Source organism: Oncorhynchus keta, chromosome 27 (genome assembly GCF_023373465.1).
Source record: "Oncorhynchus keta strain PuntledgeMale-10-30-2019 chromosome 27, Oket_V2, whole genome shotgun sequence".
NCBI lineage: Eukaryota > Metazoa > Chordata > Actinopteri > Salmoniformes > Salmonidae > Oncorhynchus > Oncorhynchus keta.
The window spans coordinates 32,792,257-32,809,648 of record NC_068447.1 but is presented as its reverse complement, the minus strand read 5'-3'; the positions used below and the strand labels follow the sequence as shown (position 1 = coordinate 32,809,648).

The 17,392-nt window shown below is 41.1% G+C and overlaps 1 protein-coding gene across 4 annotated transcripts in view; it reads left to right on the top strand.

Annotated features, from left to right (window-relative positions):
• LOC118372250 (vitamin D3 receptor A-like) overlaps window positions 1-17,392 on the top strand; it is an 81,587-nt gene that overhangs the window by 61,275 nt on the left and 2,920 nt on the right. For all 4 annotated transcript variants that reach the window (XM_035758064.2, XM_052482174.1, XM_035758063.2 and 1 more), the window contains 5 exons: window positions 6,948-7,132; window positions 7,361-7,460; window positions 10,676-10,859; window positions 14,002-14,156; window positions 16,868-16,984. In XM_035758064.2, coding sequence (XP_035613957.1) covers window positions 6,948-7,132; window positions 7,361-7,460; window positions 10,676-10,859; window positions 14,002-14,156; window positions 16,868-16,984 — 741 coding nt within the window. The remainder of the gene's footprint in view (window positions 1-6,947; window positions 7,133-7,360; window positions 7,461-10,675; window positions 10,860-14,001; window positions 14,157-16,867; window positions 16,985-17,392) is intronic.

Genomic DNA, 17,392 nt, shown 5'->3' with positions numbered 1-17,392 from the left:
CACTTATTCTATATTTTCTTACGTTACAGCCTTATTCCAAAATTGGTTAAATAAAATGTTTTCCTCATTAATCTACACACAATACCCTATGGTAACTAAGTAAAAACAGGTTTTTAGACATTTTTACTAAGTAATATATACAAATAAAATACTGAATTTTAAGTATTTTTTTAAAGTATTAAGACCCTTTGCCATGAGACTAGAAATTGAGCCCAGGTGCATCGTGTTTCCAATGGTCATCCTTGAGATGTTTCTACAAGTTGATTGGAGTTAGAGTTCCTCTGTGGAGATGGGAGAACCTTCCATAAGGACACCCATCTCTGAAGCGATCTACCAATCAGGCCTTTATGGTGGAGTGGCCAGACAGAAGCCACTCCTCAGTAAGACACATGACAGCCTGCTTGGAGTTTGCCAAAAGGCACCTAATGGACTCTTAGACCATGAGAAACAAGATTCTCTGGTCTGATGAAACCAAGACTGAACTCTTTGGCCTGAATGCCAAGTGTCACATATGGAGGAAACCAAGCACCGCTCATCACCTATAGCATCCCTACGGTGAAGCATGGTGGTGGCAGAATCATGCTGTGGGTATGTTCATGCTGTGGGTATGTTCTGCCTGATAAATTTGCAAAATATTATTTTATTGCTTTGCCATTATTGGGTATTGTGTGTAGATTGTTGAGGGGAATTTGTTTTTAATACATTTTGAGGCTGTAACGTAATAAAATGTGGAAAAAGTGAAGGGGTCTGAATACTTTCTGAATGCACTGCATAACACGAGCCAGCTGCCTGGTTGTGGTTACAGTCAGCTCTCAAAAACTGTTTTATGAACTTCTTTTCGTTCAATTTGCAGTTCACAGTGGGAAGACTATTGGCAAATAATAGACAAAAACATCAAATACATTCTACCACAGGCACAGATGCTGTTAACTTGATCTGTCAGCATGTGAGCATGAAACAGCCAACATTTGTTTTACAGTTGCGTAATACCTTTTCTGACAAGGGTAGTCCGGAAAGCTTTTTGCATGAATAACGCAAATGCCATTTTGTGCAAATGAAGTGAGCAGAAGTTTCTAGAAAGCATCAGTCAAGACAGGAATGTCCTGCTGTGAAGCTGATTCACATGTGACTCACTTAGAAAAGGCATTTAGTTTCTGTGTATCTACAAGGCTAACGTGTAGCAGTTACATGACTATACCTACCACGTGCATATTGATTTTTTTCATCCACATCGTATGACATCATGACATGCAGGTTAAAATATCAACTACACTGAACAAAAATAGAAACTCCACATGCAACAATTTCAAAGATTTAACTGAGTTTCTATAAGGAAATCAGTCAATTTAAATGAAGCCCTTATCTATGGATTTCACATGACTGGGAATACAGATATGCATCTGTTAGTCACAGATACCTTGAAAAAATGTACGTGTGTGGATCAGAAAACCAGTCAGTATCAGGTGTGACCAACGTTTGCCTCATGCAGCGCGACATATCTCCTTCACATATACTTGATCAGGCTGTTTGTGCTCTTGTCGAATGTTGTCCTACTCCTATTCAATGGCTGAGCGAAGTTGCTTGATATTGTCGGGAACTAGAACACGCTGTCGTACACATCGATCCAGAGAATCCCAAACAGGCTTAATGTAGGCCACTAAAACAACATTGGTGGTAGAAAAATTCTTCCAACTGCGTGCTCCCTCAACTTGAGACATCTGTGGTGTTGTGTGACAACATTTTAGTGGCCTTTTATTGTCCCCAGCCAGCACAAGGTGCACCTGTGTAATGATCATGCTGTTTCAATCAGCTTATTGATAAGCCACACCTATCAGGTGAGTGGATTATTTTGGCAAAGGAGAAATGCTCACTTAGAGGGATGTAAACAAATTTGAACACAATTTGAGAGAAGCTTTTTGAGGTTTTGGAATATTTCTGGGTTCTTTAATTTCAGTTTATGAAACATGGGACCAGCAGTTTACATGTTGCTTTATATTGTTGTTCAGTATAGTTTTAAGATTTCTTGTGGTTTCTTCCTAATTGTTCCTATGTGGGGTGCTCTACCTTTAGATGTTTCTTTGGGAGAATATCTTGTGTTTGTGCATTGGGCTATTAAACAAGCCTGTTTTAGATTCCCAGCCAATGAATGTGTGAACACAAGCTGTCGCCCAACAAAGACCACTCGGTGAGCTATGAGCGGTGAGCTATGAGCGGTGAGCTATGAGCGGTGAGCGTGGTGAGTGCTCATTGACAGCTCCACTTGCTGAATGCTTAGTGAGCCCTTCTAGTGCTGGAATGTAAGTGCCTAGCTTCTTGGGTTTTAATGGGCATGTGACTCTTCAAGGAAAAGTGATGGTGGCCAAAATACTAAGCATATTTTTATCATTGCCGGACTTTGTTGCTCAACATTTGCTGTAGTTCAGTTTTTGTTCATGGACTGTGGCTGCCTGCTGGGTGTTTCATTGATGTTTTGGTTCTATACTGCAAAATGAAAGTGAAATGCAACTTTTCAGGGAAGTTAGAAACCAATATAAACAGGCAGTTAGAAAAGCCAAGGCTAGCTTTTTCAAACAGAAATTTGCTTCCTGCAACAAAAACTCAAAAAAGTTCTGGGACATTGTGAAGTCCATGGAGAATAAGAGCACCTCCTCCCAGCTGCCCACTGCACTGAGGATAGGAAACTGTCACCACTGATAAATCCACTATAATTGAGAATTTCAATAAGCATTTTTCTACTGCTGGCCATGCTTTCCACCTGGCTACACCTACCCTGGTCAACAGCACTGCACCCCCCACAGTAACTCGCCCAAGCCTTCGCCATTTCTCCTTCTACCAAATCCAGTCAGCTGATGTTCTGAAAGAGCTACAAAATCTGGACCCCCACAAATCAGCCGGGCTAGACAATCTGGAACCTTTCTTTCTAAAATGATCTGCCAAAATTTTTGCAACCCCTATTACTAGCCTGTTCAACTGCTCTTTCATGTCGTCTGAGATTCCCAAAGATTGGAAAGCAGCTGCGGTCATCCCCCTCTTCAAAGGGGGGGACACTCTTGACCCAAACTGCTATAGACCGATATCTATCCTACCCTTCCTTTCTAAGGTCTTCGATAGGCTAAGTTAACAAACAGATCACCGACCATTTCGAATCCCACCGTACCTTCTCCGCTATGCAATCTGGTTTCATAGCTGGTCATGGGTGCACCTCAGCCACGCTCAAGGTCCTAAACGATATCTTAACCGCCATCGATAAGAAACAATACTGTGCAGCCGTATTCATTGACCTGTCCAAGGCTATTGACTCTGTCAATCACCACATCCTTATCGGCAGACTCAACAGCCTTGGTTTCTCAAATGATTGCCTCGCCTGGTTCACCAACTACTTCTCCGATAGAGTTCAGTATGTCAAATCTGAGGGCCTGTTATTCGGGTCTCTGGCAGTCTGTTTGGGGGTGCCACAGGGATCAATTCTTGGGCTGACTCTTCTCTGTATACATCAATGATGTCACTCTTGCTGCTGGTGAGTCTCTCTGATCCACCTCTACGCAGATGACACCATTCTGTATACTTCTGGCCCTTCTTTGGACACTGTGTTAATAACCCTCCAGATGAGCTTCAATGCCATAACTCCTTCCGTGGCCTCCAACTGCTCTTAAATGCTAGTAAAACTAAATGCATTCTCTTCAACCGATCACTGCCTGCACCTGCCCGCCCGTCCAGCATCACTACTCTGGACGGTTCTGACTTAGAATATGTGGACAACTACAAATACCTAGGTTTCTGGTTAGACTGTAAACTCTCCTTCCAGACACACATTAATCATCTCTAATCCAAAATTAAATCTAGAATTGGCTTCCTATTTTGTAAACAAGGCATCCTTCACTCATGCTTCCAAACATACCCTTGTAAAACTGACCATCTTACCGATCCTAGACTTCGGTGATGTCATTTACAAAATAGCCTCCAATACCCTACTCAACAAATTGGATGCAGTCTATCACAGTGCCATCCATTTTGTCACCAAAGCCCCATAGGTAGTATATGGATACTACCCACCACTGCAACCTGTACACTCTTGTTGGCTGGCCCTCGCTTCATAATCGTTGCCAAACCCACTGGCTCCAGGTCATCGACAAGACTCTGCTAGGTAAAGCCCCACCTTATCTAAGCTCACTGGTCACCATAGCAGCACCCACCCGTAGCACGCGTTCCAGCAGGTATATCTCACTTGTCACCCCGAAAGCCAATTTCTCCTTTGGACGCATCTCTTCCAGTTCTCTGCTGCCATTGACTGGAATGAAATATAAAAATCACTGAAACTGGAAACACTTATCTCCCTCACAAGCTTTAAGCACCAGCTGTCAGAGCAGCTCACAGATCACTGCACCTGTACATAGCCCATCTATAAATAGCCCAAACAACAACCTCTTCCCCTACTCTATGTATTTATTTTGCTCCTTTGCACCCCAGTATTTTTACTTTGCACACTCATCTGTCAAATCTACCATTCCGGTGTTTTAATTGCTATATTGTATTTACTTCGCCACCATGGTCTATTTATTGCCTTAACTCCCTCATTTGCTCACATTGTGGGTATATATACTTATTTTTCTGCTGTTATGTTGACTGTATGTTTGTTTTACTCCATGTGTAACTCTGTTATATGTGTCGAACTGCTTTGCTTTGTCTTGGCCAGGTAGCAGTTGTAAATGAGAATTTGCCTACCTGGTGAAATTAATGTTAAAATGTTTTACCTACGACACAGGCCAATTTTTATTTTATTTTGGGAGATCCTTTACATGTTGCGTTTATATTTTTGTTCAAAATATATTAATTTGGGGGCATGTTAAACACATGAAATATTCATGGACATTTAGCTAGCTTACTATTGCTAGCTAGTTTGTCCTGGTAGATGAACATTGGGTTGTTATTTTAACTGAAATGGATTATGGTCCTTTTTTGTTGCTGGATCCTTGTAGAATTTTGACCCATGTCTGGGCATCGAACATCAAGCTGCGCATCTAGCCATCCTATTTTGAGTTCATTTATTACAACAGTCTAATAATGTTTTTATATATGCTATTGCAAAAAATATAATTTGACAATTTTAGGTAGGCACTCCATTATAAAATCCCCCCAAAATATAATTAGTTTGTTACTGTAGGCTATATGTAAAAATGGAAAAACCCCTACACCTCAAGTCACCATCACAAAGAAATGCATTCATATTTTTTAAGGCAGGTCTTTACAATCATATATATATATTTGTTCTTTTGAAATGCAATATATATATATTTTTGTTCTTTTGAAATGCAATATATATATATTTTTGTTCTTTTGAAATTCAATATATATATATTTTTGTTCTTTTGAAATTCAATATATATATATTTTTGTTCTTTTGAAATTCAATATATATATTTTTTTTGTTCTTTTGAAATTCAATATATATATATTTTTGTTCTTTTGAAATTCAATATATATATATTTTTGTTCTTTTGAAATTCAATATATATATATTTTTGTTCTTTTGAAATTCAATATATGTATATTTTTGTTCTTTTGAAATTCTATACATGTATATTTTTGTTCTTTTGAAATTCTATACATGTATATTTTTGTTCTTTTGAAATTCAATATATATTGAATTTCAAAAGAACAGTATCATATTTCAAGTTTTTTATTTGACTAATCTGTGATTAATAGGCTATGGCTATACTTCCGCAAGTGCTCACATGTAGAACATTTTGAATAGCGGTTGTAATGCTTTAAAAAATATATATATTTTGAAAAATAGAGCCCATGCCGTAATTAGATATTTTTGCAAATATATGTTTTAGAAATCGTAGAGCCTGTTATTTATGAAATCAAAACGTCTTGCCTTCCTGAAGGATGATTTGGAAAAAGTAGCTTTTTTGGTGAGCTCCGTTCCCTTTGTCATTTACCTGCACTGCAGTCTCTTCACAACGCAATTCATCATATTATCACCCATCAGACTATAGTCAATTTCATCTGGTCTTTTAGGCCACATCTATTATTATAGGGCTATGTGTGAAATGAGTTTTGATATAGTTTAGGTGTAGACAACTTGTGAAGGAAAAACTAACAGTGTGTTGAATAGGCTTATTTAGGAAAAGGCAAGGACTGGTGTTTAAAATGTTAAATTCAGGACCTCAATGATGCTCTCTGACTTTAGTTACTGTAGTTATCTATCATTAATGTCTCTTCGTTCATCTTTCAAATACCCATGTGGGGTCGTATGCTCCTGAAAACCAATGAGTAGATGGGAGAAGCGGGACTTGCAGCGCGTTTTGTCTCGCCAAGATCCAAGTTCTGTTTTCGTGCTTGGCTACGCAGATGCTCGGTCACACGCGTGACTGGTGTGGGTGAAATGATTGGATAACATGCGTATGTACATTTTTATTTTGTAATGCTCGCAAATGCAATGTGTCCGGTGAGGTTTGCATGTTAAGCCTCTGTCTGGTACATTTGATATGATTATTTGTTTCATCCGTTGAAACAAAAATTAACTTCTAGTTTAGTTTCCATGTATTTACTTGTGTAGTTGATAGCCTCTGTCTGGTACATTTCTATATTTCTACATTGCTTTGTGTATAATCTTGTAGTGGTTTACCACAGTAAAAAATTGGCAAAATTGGCATTATGTTTGTTTGAGAAACAGAACAGCTCAGATGACACTTGTTGGTGCTAATGGTGGTTCTCCTTGGAAGAACATGAGCCTATACGCATTCTATAGAGTCTCGTTTCAACCCTCACATAGCTTTCTTCACACAAACAGCAGCTCTCAGCTAGTGATAGAAGCTCACTTAATTGACCACGGTTGTCAGGGGATCTGAGAGAGGCTCCTGTGAAAGGCAATCAGGCTAGCTGTGTTACCGGTTTCCCACCACTCTTCTCACCAGTCTCCCCTTCGCCTCCCTCTCCCCCAGTCATCCTGACAGATGAGGAGGTGCAGAGGAAGAAGGATCTGATCCAGAAGAGGAAGGAGGAGGAGGCGGCGCGGGAGGCCCTGAGACCAAGGCTGAATGACGAGCAGAGCCAGGTCATCACATCATTGGTGGAGGCACACCACAAGACCTACGATAACTCCTACTCCGACTTCACACGCTTCAGGGTCTGTACTGATCTAAATATGCTTAGCCACTCACGTTTGAACTTTTTTCGCTATATATATTTTATTGCGATATGAAATCACAGCTATTGCATGACATGCATTTTTTTATGTTTTAACATTTTCACTTCAAGTGATTCTGCGTCTGTTTTGTCAATCCCATGCACACTTTACAAGATAAAACAAGAATACTTTTTGTCTATGTTAAATGCATGTGTTGTGTGTTTGCAGCCCCCGGTGCGAGACAGGCCAGTAACACGCAGTGCCAGTCGTGCAGCCTCCCTTCACTCGCTGTCAGATGCCTCCTCAGACTCCTTCAACCACTCACCAGGTGAGGGACACATGCTCACGCGAAGGCACACAGTATACATGCACCACAATCGCATGTTCCATTAATATGATGAGGAGGACTACCCTTGTCGTCATTGACAAGTCTCTCCAAATGTCTTGAGTCAATAATTATTCAACCCCTTTGTTGAGACTAGCCTAAATAAGTTCAGGAGTAAGAATGTGCTTAACAAGTCACATAATAAGTTCCATGGACTCTGTGTGCAATAATAGTGTTTTAAAACAACCTATTCTCTGTACCCCACACGTACAATTATTTGTACGGTCCCTCAGTCGAGAAATGAATGTCAAACCCAGATTCAACCACGAAGACCAGGGAAAGAAGGGCACCTATTGGTAGAAGGGTAAAATAAAAAATCAGACATTGAATATCTCTTTGAGCATGGTGAAGTTATTACTTATACTTTGGATGTATCAATACACCTAGTCACTACAAAGATACAGGTGTCCTTCCTAACTCAGTTGACGCAGTGGAAGGAAACCACTCAGGGATTTCACCATGAGGTCAGTGGTGACTTTAAAACAGAGTTTAATGGGTGTGATAGGAGAAAACTGAGGATGGATAGTTACTTCCACAATACTAACCTAAATGACAGAGTGGACAGGAAGCCTGTACAGAATACAAATATTCCAAAATTGCATTCTGTTTGCAATAAGACACTAAATGTGGCAAAGAAATTCACTTTATGTCCTGAATACAAATTGTTTAGGGCAAATCCAACACAACACATCCCTGAGTACTGTTCTTCATTTTTTCAAGCATGGTGGTGGCTGCATCATGTTATGTGTATTCTTGTCATCGGCAAGGACTAAGGAGTTTTTTAGGATAAAAATAAACTGAATAGAGCTAAGCAAAGAAAATCCTGAAGGGAAAACCTGATTGTCTGCTTTCCAAACACACTGGAAGACATTACCTTTCAGCAGGACAATAACCTCTAACACAAGGCCAAGTCTACACTGGAGATGCTTTCCAAGATGATCTTGAATGTTCCTGAGTGGCCTAGTTACAGTTTTGACATAAATCGTCTTGAAGATCTATGCGTAGACTTAAAAATGGCTGTCGAGCAATGATCAACAACCTTCTTGAGGGAGAAGAATTTTAAAGATGATAATGTGCAAATATTGCACAATCCAGGTGTACAAAGCTCTAAGAGACTTACCCAGAACTTACCGCTGTAATTGCTGCCAAAGGTGATTGTACCATGTATTGACTCAGGGTGGTGAATACTTATGTCAATTAGATTTCTGTATATACACGGCTCAAAAAAATAAATTGAACACTTAAACAACACAATGTAACTCAAAGTCAATCACACTTCTGTGAAATCAAACTGTCCACTTAGGAAGCAACACTGATTGACAATCAATTTCACATGCTGTTGTGCAAATGGAATAGACAACAGGTGGAAATTGTAGGCAATTAGCAAGACACCCCCAATAAAGGAGTGGTTCTGAGCGGTGGTGACCACAGACCACTTCTCAGTTCCTATGCTTCCTGGCTGATGTTTTGGTCACTTTTGAATGCTGGCGGTGCTTTCACTCTTGTGGTAGCATGAGACTGAGTCTACAACCCACACAAGTGGCTCAGGTAGTGCAGCTCATCCAGGATGGGACATCAATGCGAGCTGTGGCAAGAAGGTTTGCTGTGTGTGTCAGCGTAGTGTCCAGAGCATGGAGGCATACATCAGGAGACGTGGAGGAGGCCGTAGGAGGGCAACAACCCAGCAGCAGGACCACTACCTCCGCCTTTGTGCAAGGAGAAGCAGGAGGAGCACTGCCAGAGCCCTGCAAAATGACCTCCAGCAGGCCACAAATGTGCATGTGTCTGCTTAAACGGTCAGAAACAGACTCCATAAGGGTGGTATGAGGGCCCGACGTCCACAGGTGGGGGTTGTGCTTACAGCCCAACACCGTGCAAGACGTTTTGGCATTTGCCAGAGAACACCAAGATTGGCAAATTTTCCACTGGCGCCCTGTGCTCTTCACAGATGAAAGCAGGTTCACACTGAACACGTAACAGACGTGACAGAGTCTGGAGACGCCGTGGAGAACGTTCTGCTGCCTGCAACATCCTCCAGCATGACCGGTTTGGCGGTGAGTCAGTCAAGGTGTGGGGTGGCATTTATTTGGGGGGCCGCACAGCCCTCCATGTGCTTGCCAGAGGTAGCCTGACTGCCATTAGCTACCAAGATGAGATCCTCAGACCCCTTGTGAGACCATATGCTGCTGCGGTTGGCCCTGGGTTCCTCCTAATGCAAGACAACGCTAGACCTCACGTGGCTGGAGTGTGTCAGCAGTTCCTGCAAGAGGAAGGCATTGATGCTATGGACTGGCCCGCCCGTTCCCCAGACATGAATCCAATTGAGCACATCTGGGTGGCGGATGCTTTAGTCCAGGTCTGGGAGGAGATCCCTCAGGAGACCATCCGCCACCTCATCAGGAGCATGCCACACACACTACTGAGCCTCATTTTGTCTTATTTTAAGGACATTACATCAAAGTTAGATCAGCCTGTAGTGTGGTTTTCCACTTTAATTTTGAGTGTGACTCCAAATCCAGACCTCCGTGGGTTGATAAATTTGATTTCCATACTTTTTGTGATTTTGTTGTCAGCACATTCAACTATGTAAAGAAAAAAGTATTTAACAAGAATATTTCATTCATTCAGATCTAGGGTGTGTTATAAGCATTAGAATTGTATTGGATAAGCATTAGAGTAAGCTACCTCAATATTTGCAGCCGTAGGTGGTAATATCTCTCTGGGAGCTGATCTATTGTAGTTAATGTGAATAATACAAATGTTAAGATGAGATTTGAATTGAGAAAGATGATCTGAGAGAAGCACTGCCTTTCTTTCGATCCAATCAGTATCGACACATGCTCCAATAACGCACTTTTAGTGGTGTTTTGGGAAACGCATGTTATATCTTCGGCTGTTGTAGGAAAGCTGCATCGTTAAAGCACTCATAAGCCTAAGTTACATCACTTTCGGGAAACTGGGCCCTGGAAGAGTTGAATGGCCTTTTGTACCATTTCATTGTCACCCTTTTGCTTCCTTTAGCACCCATTTATTGCCACTGACATCTCTCCCTCGTTCACATTCCCCATGAACTCTAATATTTACCCTTTCTCTTTATTATTGAACACCTCTCGTTCTACCATCTCCATTAAACACCTTTATTCTCTCTCCCTGTGTAGAGTCGGTGGACACCAAGCTGATGAAATTCAGCAGTCTGTTGATGATGTACCAGGACAGTGCAGGCAGCCCGGACTCCAGTGAGGACGATGGCTCCAAGCTCTCCATGTTACCCCACCTGGCTGACCTGGTCAGTTACAGCATCCAGAAGGTCATTGGCTTTGCTAAGATGATCCCTGGCTTCAGGTGGGTGACTTTGCATATCATGTGCCTTCTGGTCTGGGGTCAGTTCTACATTTTGCCCACTAATGGTTAAAGTTAGGATTGTACGTAGTAGAAAATTCACCCCGGAGCCCTACAATAGTACATTAAAGGGATTGTGTAGGTCCAACACAAATGGTTGCTCCACCATCTTCTGTATCTTTAATTAGGCAATTACACAACAACATGTTGATCTTTTAGGCTCCTTCTGTCCATTAAGCCTTTAGTAGTTATTTCTGTGGGAAGACGACTTCATTAATTGCATAGCTACAAGCTTTGGTAGTGTGTGTGTACGTGTGTGTGTGTGTGTGTGTGTGTGTGTGTGTGTGTGTGTGTGTGTGTGTGTGTGTGTGTGTGTGGGGCATTTTATAAACACTTAGGGCCTCTGGCGAGTACTGCTCAGTGCTCTTCCTGGAATACGCTGGAACAGAGTGATTGCATCACATGACGTGTTCAAATAAGGCTCCTGATCCATCCCCAGATGTATGCAGTCAGTGAACATGTTGTACAGAACATGCCGTGAATACATTTTCACAACAAGTTGTTTCATGTATAACATGTGGTTCTGACAAAGCCATAATGATGTCCTCGGCATGGGGAAGGGTGTGCCAGACAATTTAACATTCATAGACTCACTAGTCTGAGTTCTCAAAATGATTAAATGCGGAAAGGCCAAAGTCAAATATGCATAGGGAAATGGTAAACTCTCATACTGTGGAAAATTGTACATTTTACTGACCTGCGTTTAAGTCATTCCTGCACCCTCTCCCCAATAGTTGATCTCCATGAACTATCAAAGCCTGCTTACAGTACTTATTTGAACTTCGGTCTCAGAAAGCATTCAGGCAAATGGCTGAAACCTGTATTTGTGAGGAAGGGTTAGCTCACAGGTGTAAACGGATCTCTCTCACCAGCCATATCAGTCGGTGTTGCATGTATTGAGGATTCCCATTCAGTTACAGGATCTGTTTAGAATGACCTGGCTGGCTGTGTTCGCCTGGCAGCCTGTGTTAGTGTGGCTCATGACGTCAGTCGTTGGCAGGGAGACTGCCTGTTCCCCAGCAGTCAGAGGTGCTGTACGGGCACAGCGGATCAAGATTCCCTGTAATTAGGTGTGTGTGCTGAAAGCAAAACAACTTAATAAATCAAACATACTTTATCTTATTATTTACCTTCTGCTGGCACCTGCTGGCACCTGTAGCACCAAAACAACTGTAAAAGCTACCTGTCTTCAGTTTGCTAGGAGAAAGTTTTGTTACTACTTGTACTTTTCGCACAACAACGTTTGCATATATCCCAATGCAAATGTTGTGGCTTTAGGTTTGAATGGGAAAAACTCTGCTCGCTTCTAGTGACTAGTCTTCAATCATTTAAGCTAGAAACGCCATTCAAACTTTCAAATGTGCGAAACTTTCTGGAATAATGTGCTTGTATACAGATTTTTGTAACCATTTGTTTGACATATACAGACTGACTCAATTTAGTTTGTGAAAAGATTGACCCTTTTTTAAAAACTTATAACCGTTTAAAATTTGCATACGCCCCATATACTTTAAAGGCAAAATGTGGATTTTGGGGGGGAGTGGGAGGGAAAAAAACCTCACTTCTTTGCATTCACATTGCTGTGTTTAGAAAGGGACCAAATGTCTTTAAAAAATTCTGTCAATGCACTCAGTCTTTACAAAGTGCAGGACAAGCTATTCCATCAGAACATGTTATCGGACAGATACATATACCTACTTGCATTTTGGAAGCTAATAGATTGCATTATTTTAAAAGTTAAGACATAATAGTTGTAATTGGAAGATATTATTATAATGTAAATATTATTCTTAACAGAATACATAGCAGAAGAATAACTGCAGATTAAATAATGCTGTAATTGAAAAATGTAAACCCAATGTAGTCTACTACCACTAAGTGCTAGAATAGATTTTGTAAAAACACACATGGCTTATGATGCTAGTAGTATTCACTCAAGCTTACTTAAATAGCCCGCTATAATATCTCCACATCTATAAACCACCCCAAAATAGCTCACTGTCACTTTGCCTCCTCTTCTCTGGTTATAATCTGTCTATGTGAAAATACAAGGTTAACCAGTGGAACTGAGGATTTATTTTGTATGGAGGTTAATGGGCAACATAAAATTGAATTGCTAATTTGCTACGCAAGGTTTATTTGATCGAATAGAATTTTAATTTTTTGTGACTGTGCGCACATGGCATTACGGCAACTTTGAGACAAACTACTTTATATCGGAGTTGTGCATGTTGTTCACGCATGTATCTGCCCTCTCATTGGCTAGAATGTTCCCAACTAATCCTACCGTCTCCCACCTGCCTTCCGCCTTTGCAGACGTATTCCCATAGTTAGAGCAGTCAGGATTCTAGCTTTATTACCTCAAATATTTTCATTGTGCGCCTAAATTTCTTGGTGTGTGCCTCCATTTTCTCAATTCCACTATTCTTTCACAACCATATACTTCAAGACTAGCAAGTACACACATTTACCTCAGGTAATGTCATTTTCTAGTTTGGTGTTAACCTTGGTACGGGTGTGTGAATATGGATGGGGAGAGATGTGGGTGGAGGGGAAGAACAGCATGCCCCTGTGTGCTCATGCTCAAAAGAAAACAGTGGAATGCTGTCGTCCTGGTAACCATATAATCCATTGTACATCTTGTCCTTCCTGTTTCTCTCCTCCCCTAGAACATTCTAGAGAACAGTGCTGATTTACTCATCCTGTCAGAAGACATGTCTGTGGGTACAAAAAATGAGTATGAGATGGAAATATTTTTTTTTGTTTTCAGACAATCCTGCAATTCCAGTTTCAAGGATAAGAACTACTTTGTTTTGTTAGGAAGTAAAATACAGGCATTATCCAATGGGCTCCAAGATTCCAGCCTGGGTATGGTGTTATGCTGATTCCCCCATCTTTTGCTACCAATGGAACCCAATCTTTAAATCTGGACTGAATCGCACAATGGGAGAAACGGGTTCCTATTGCCTCATTCTTCAGCTGGTATAATAGAATCCGACAAGAGGCCCTATGTGTGATGTGGTGATGGGTAAGGGCACCCTGTCACACTGCATGTTTGGCTCAGTACATGTTATTGTGTTTCCAGAGGGCTGATTGCTGAGGACCAGATCGCCCTGCTCAAGTCAAGTGCCATCGAGATCATTATGCTACGCTCCAACCAGTCTTTCAACATGGAGGATATGTCCTGGAGCTGTGGTGGTAGCCCTGACTTCAAGTACTGCATCACCGACGTCACCAAGGGTGAGACTGAGGCACACACACATATGTATATGTAGAGTGCTGTGAAAAAGTATTTGCCCCCTTCCTGATTTCTTATTTTTTTGCACATTTGTCACACTTAAATGTTTCAGATCATCAAACACATTTTAATATTACACAAAGATAACCCAAGTAAACACAACATGCAGTTTAATTGATTATTTTTTTTATCAATGGAAAAAAGCTATCCGAACCTTCATGGCCCTATGTGAAAAAGTAATTGCTCCGTAAACCTAATAACTGGTTGTGCCACCCTCAGCAACAACAACTGCAGCGACATCAAGCGTTTGCGATAACTGCTAATGAGTCTTTCACATCGCTGTGGAGGAATTTTGTCCCACTCTTCTTTGCAGAATTGTTTTAATTCTGCCACATTGGAGGGTTTTCGAGCATGGACCACATTTTTAAGGTCACGCCACAGCATCTCAATCGATTTCAAGTCCGGACTTTGACCTGGCCACTCCAAAACCCCCTTTTTTATTTTTTATTTTTTATTTTTTTTTAAGCCATTCAGAGGTGGACTTGCTGGTGTGTTTTGGCTCATTGTCCTGCTGCAGAACCCAAGTGCGCTTCAGCTTGAGGTCATGAACCTTCAGGATTTTTTGGTAGAGAGCAGAATTCATGGTTCCATCAATCACAGCAAGTCGTCCAGGTCCTGAAGCAGCAAAGCAGCCCCAGACCATCATACTACATCACCATATTTGACTGTTGGTATGATTTTCTTTTTCTGAAATGCTGTTACTTTTACAGCAGATGTAACGGGACGCACACCTTCTGTGAGTCCACAGAATATTTTCCAAAAGTCTTGGGGCTCATCAATATGTTTTTTTGCCAAAAGTGAGATGAGCCTTTGTTCTTTTTGGTCAGCAGTGGTTTTCGCCTTGGAACTCTGCCATGGATGCCATTTTGCCCCGTCTCTTTCTTATGGTTGAGTCATGAACACTGACCTTAACTGAGGCAAGTGAGGCAGAGGTTTAGATGATGTTGTGGGTTCTTTTGTGACCTCTTGGATGAGTCGTCGCTGCGCTCTTGGAGTAATTTTGGTAGGCCGGCCACTCCTGGGAAGGTTCACCACTGTTCTAAATGTTCTCCATTTGTGGATAATGTCTCTCACCGTGGTTCACTGGAGTCCCAAAGCTTTAGAAATGACTTGTTAACCCTTTCCAGACTGATAGATGTCAATTACTTTGTTTCTCATCTGTTCCTCAATTTCTTTGGATCGCGACATGGTGTCTTGCTTTTTGAGATCTTTTGGCCTACTTCACTTTGTCACACAGGTTCTATTTAAGTGATTGATTCAACATGTCTGACAGTAATCAGGCCTGGGTGTGGCTAGTGAAATGTGATTAACCACAGTAAATTCATGATTTAACAAGGGGGAATGTGATTTTCTGGATTTTTTTTTTCTCATTTTGTTTGTCATAGTTGAAGAGTACTACCCATGATGAAAATTACAGGCCTCATCTTTTTAAGTGGGAGAACTTGCACAATTGGTGGCTGACTAAATACTTTTTTGTGTGTGTGTGTGTACTTCACACTACATAAAGTGCATTCAGAAAGTATTCATACACCTTATTCCACTTTTTGTTAGTCAGAATTCAAATTTGATTAAACAGATTTTGTTTCTCACACATCTACAAACAATGCCCAATAATGACAAAGTGAAAACATGTTTTTAGACATATTTGCACATTTATTTGAAATAAAATACAGATATCTCTTTTTTTAAATGTATCCTTTATTTAACTAGGCAAGTCCGTTAAGAACAAATTCTTATTTACAATGATGGCCTACCAAAAGGCCTCCTGTGGGGACGGGGGCTGGGATTATAAAATAAATACAATATTAATATAGGACAAGACACACATCACAACAAGCGAAACAACACTACATAAAGAGAGACCTAAGACAACAACACAGCATGGTAGCAACATAACAACAACATGGTAGAAACACAAAATGGTAGCAACATAAAACATGGTACAAATATTATTGTGCACAGACAACAGCACAAAGGGCAAGAAGGTAGAGACAACAATACATCACACAGTACCAGTCAAGTTTGGACACCTACTTATTCAATGGTTTTTCATGATTGTATAAAACAAATCAAAATATATTTGAGATTCTTCAAAGCAGCCACCCTTGATGACAACTCTGCACACGCATACAGCCAAAACAACACTTGAATGGCTTCAAAACAAGACTATGAAAGTCCTTGAGTGGCCCAGCCAAAGCCCAGACTTGAATCCCATTTGTAAATCTATGGAATGACTTGGTGATGGCTGCTCACCGCCGCTCCCCATTTAACTTACCGGAGCTTGAGAAAATCTGCAAGGAAGAATAGGAGAAAATCCCAAAGCTGATGAATACATACCCAAGGCGACTCAAAGCGGTAATAGCTGTCCAAGATGCTCTTACAAATTATTGACACACGGTATGAGTACGTCTACTTATTTAAATTTGATTCCTGCGTTCATTTTTCTGAAAACATGTTTTCACTTTGTCATTGTGGTTTTGTGTGTAGATGGTTGAAAAAATGATGAATATATTTAATTGTTTTTGTATTCAGGCTGTAACACAACAAAATGTGGAATAGGTCAAGAGGTATGAATAGTTTCTGAAGGCACTGTAGTTCAATCACTATGTCAAACCACAACACACACTCACCCCCTGTCTGCCGCTCCCTGTAGCGGGTCACACTCTGGACCTGTTGGAGCCGCTAGTGAAGTTCCAGGTGGGCCTGAAGAAACTCCAGCTCCATGAGGAGGAACACGTGCTGCTCATGGCCATCTGCCTGCTGTCTCCAGGTATCTACCTGACTGCTGCCATCTGTGCTTGTTTGTGCTTGGTTATACTGTGTACAAAACATTAGTTTTCACCTGGTCAGCAGGTGTTCCAAGGATCCCTTATTGATGTCACTTGTTAAAGCCACTTCAGTCAGTGTAGATGAAGAGGAGGAGACGGGTTAAAGAAGGATTTTTGAGACATGATTGTGTATGTGTGGCTTTGAAAGGGGTATTTTTATTTAACCTTTATGTAACTAGGCAAGAACTAATGATTATTTACAATGACGACCTACTCCGGGCAAACCCAGACGATGCTGTGCCAATTGTACGCCACCCTATGGGACTTCCAATAACGGCTGGTTGTGATACTGCCTGGAATCGAACCAGGGTCTGTGGTGATGCCACTAGCACTGAGATGCAGTGCCTTAA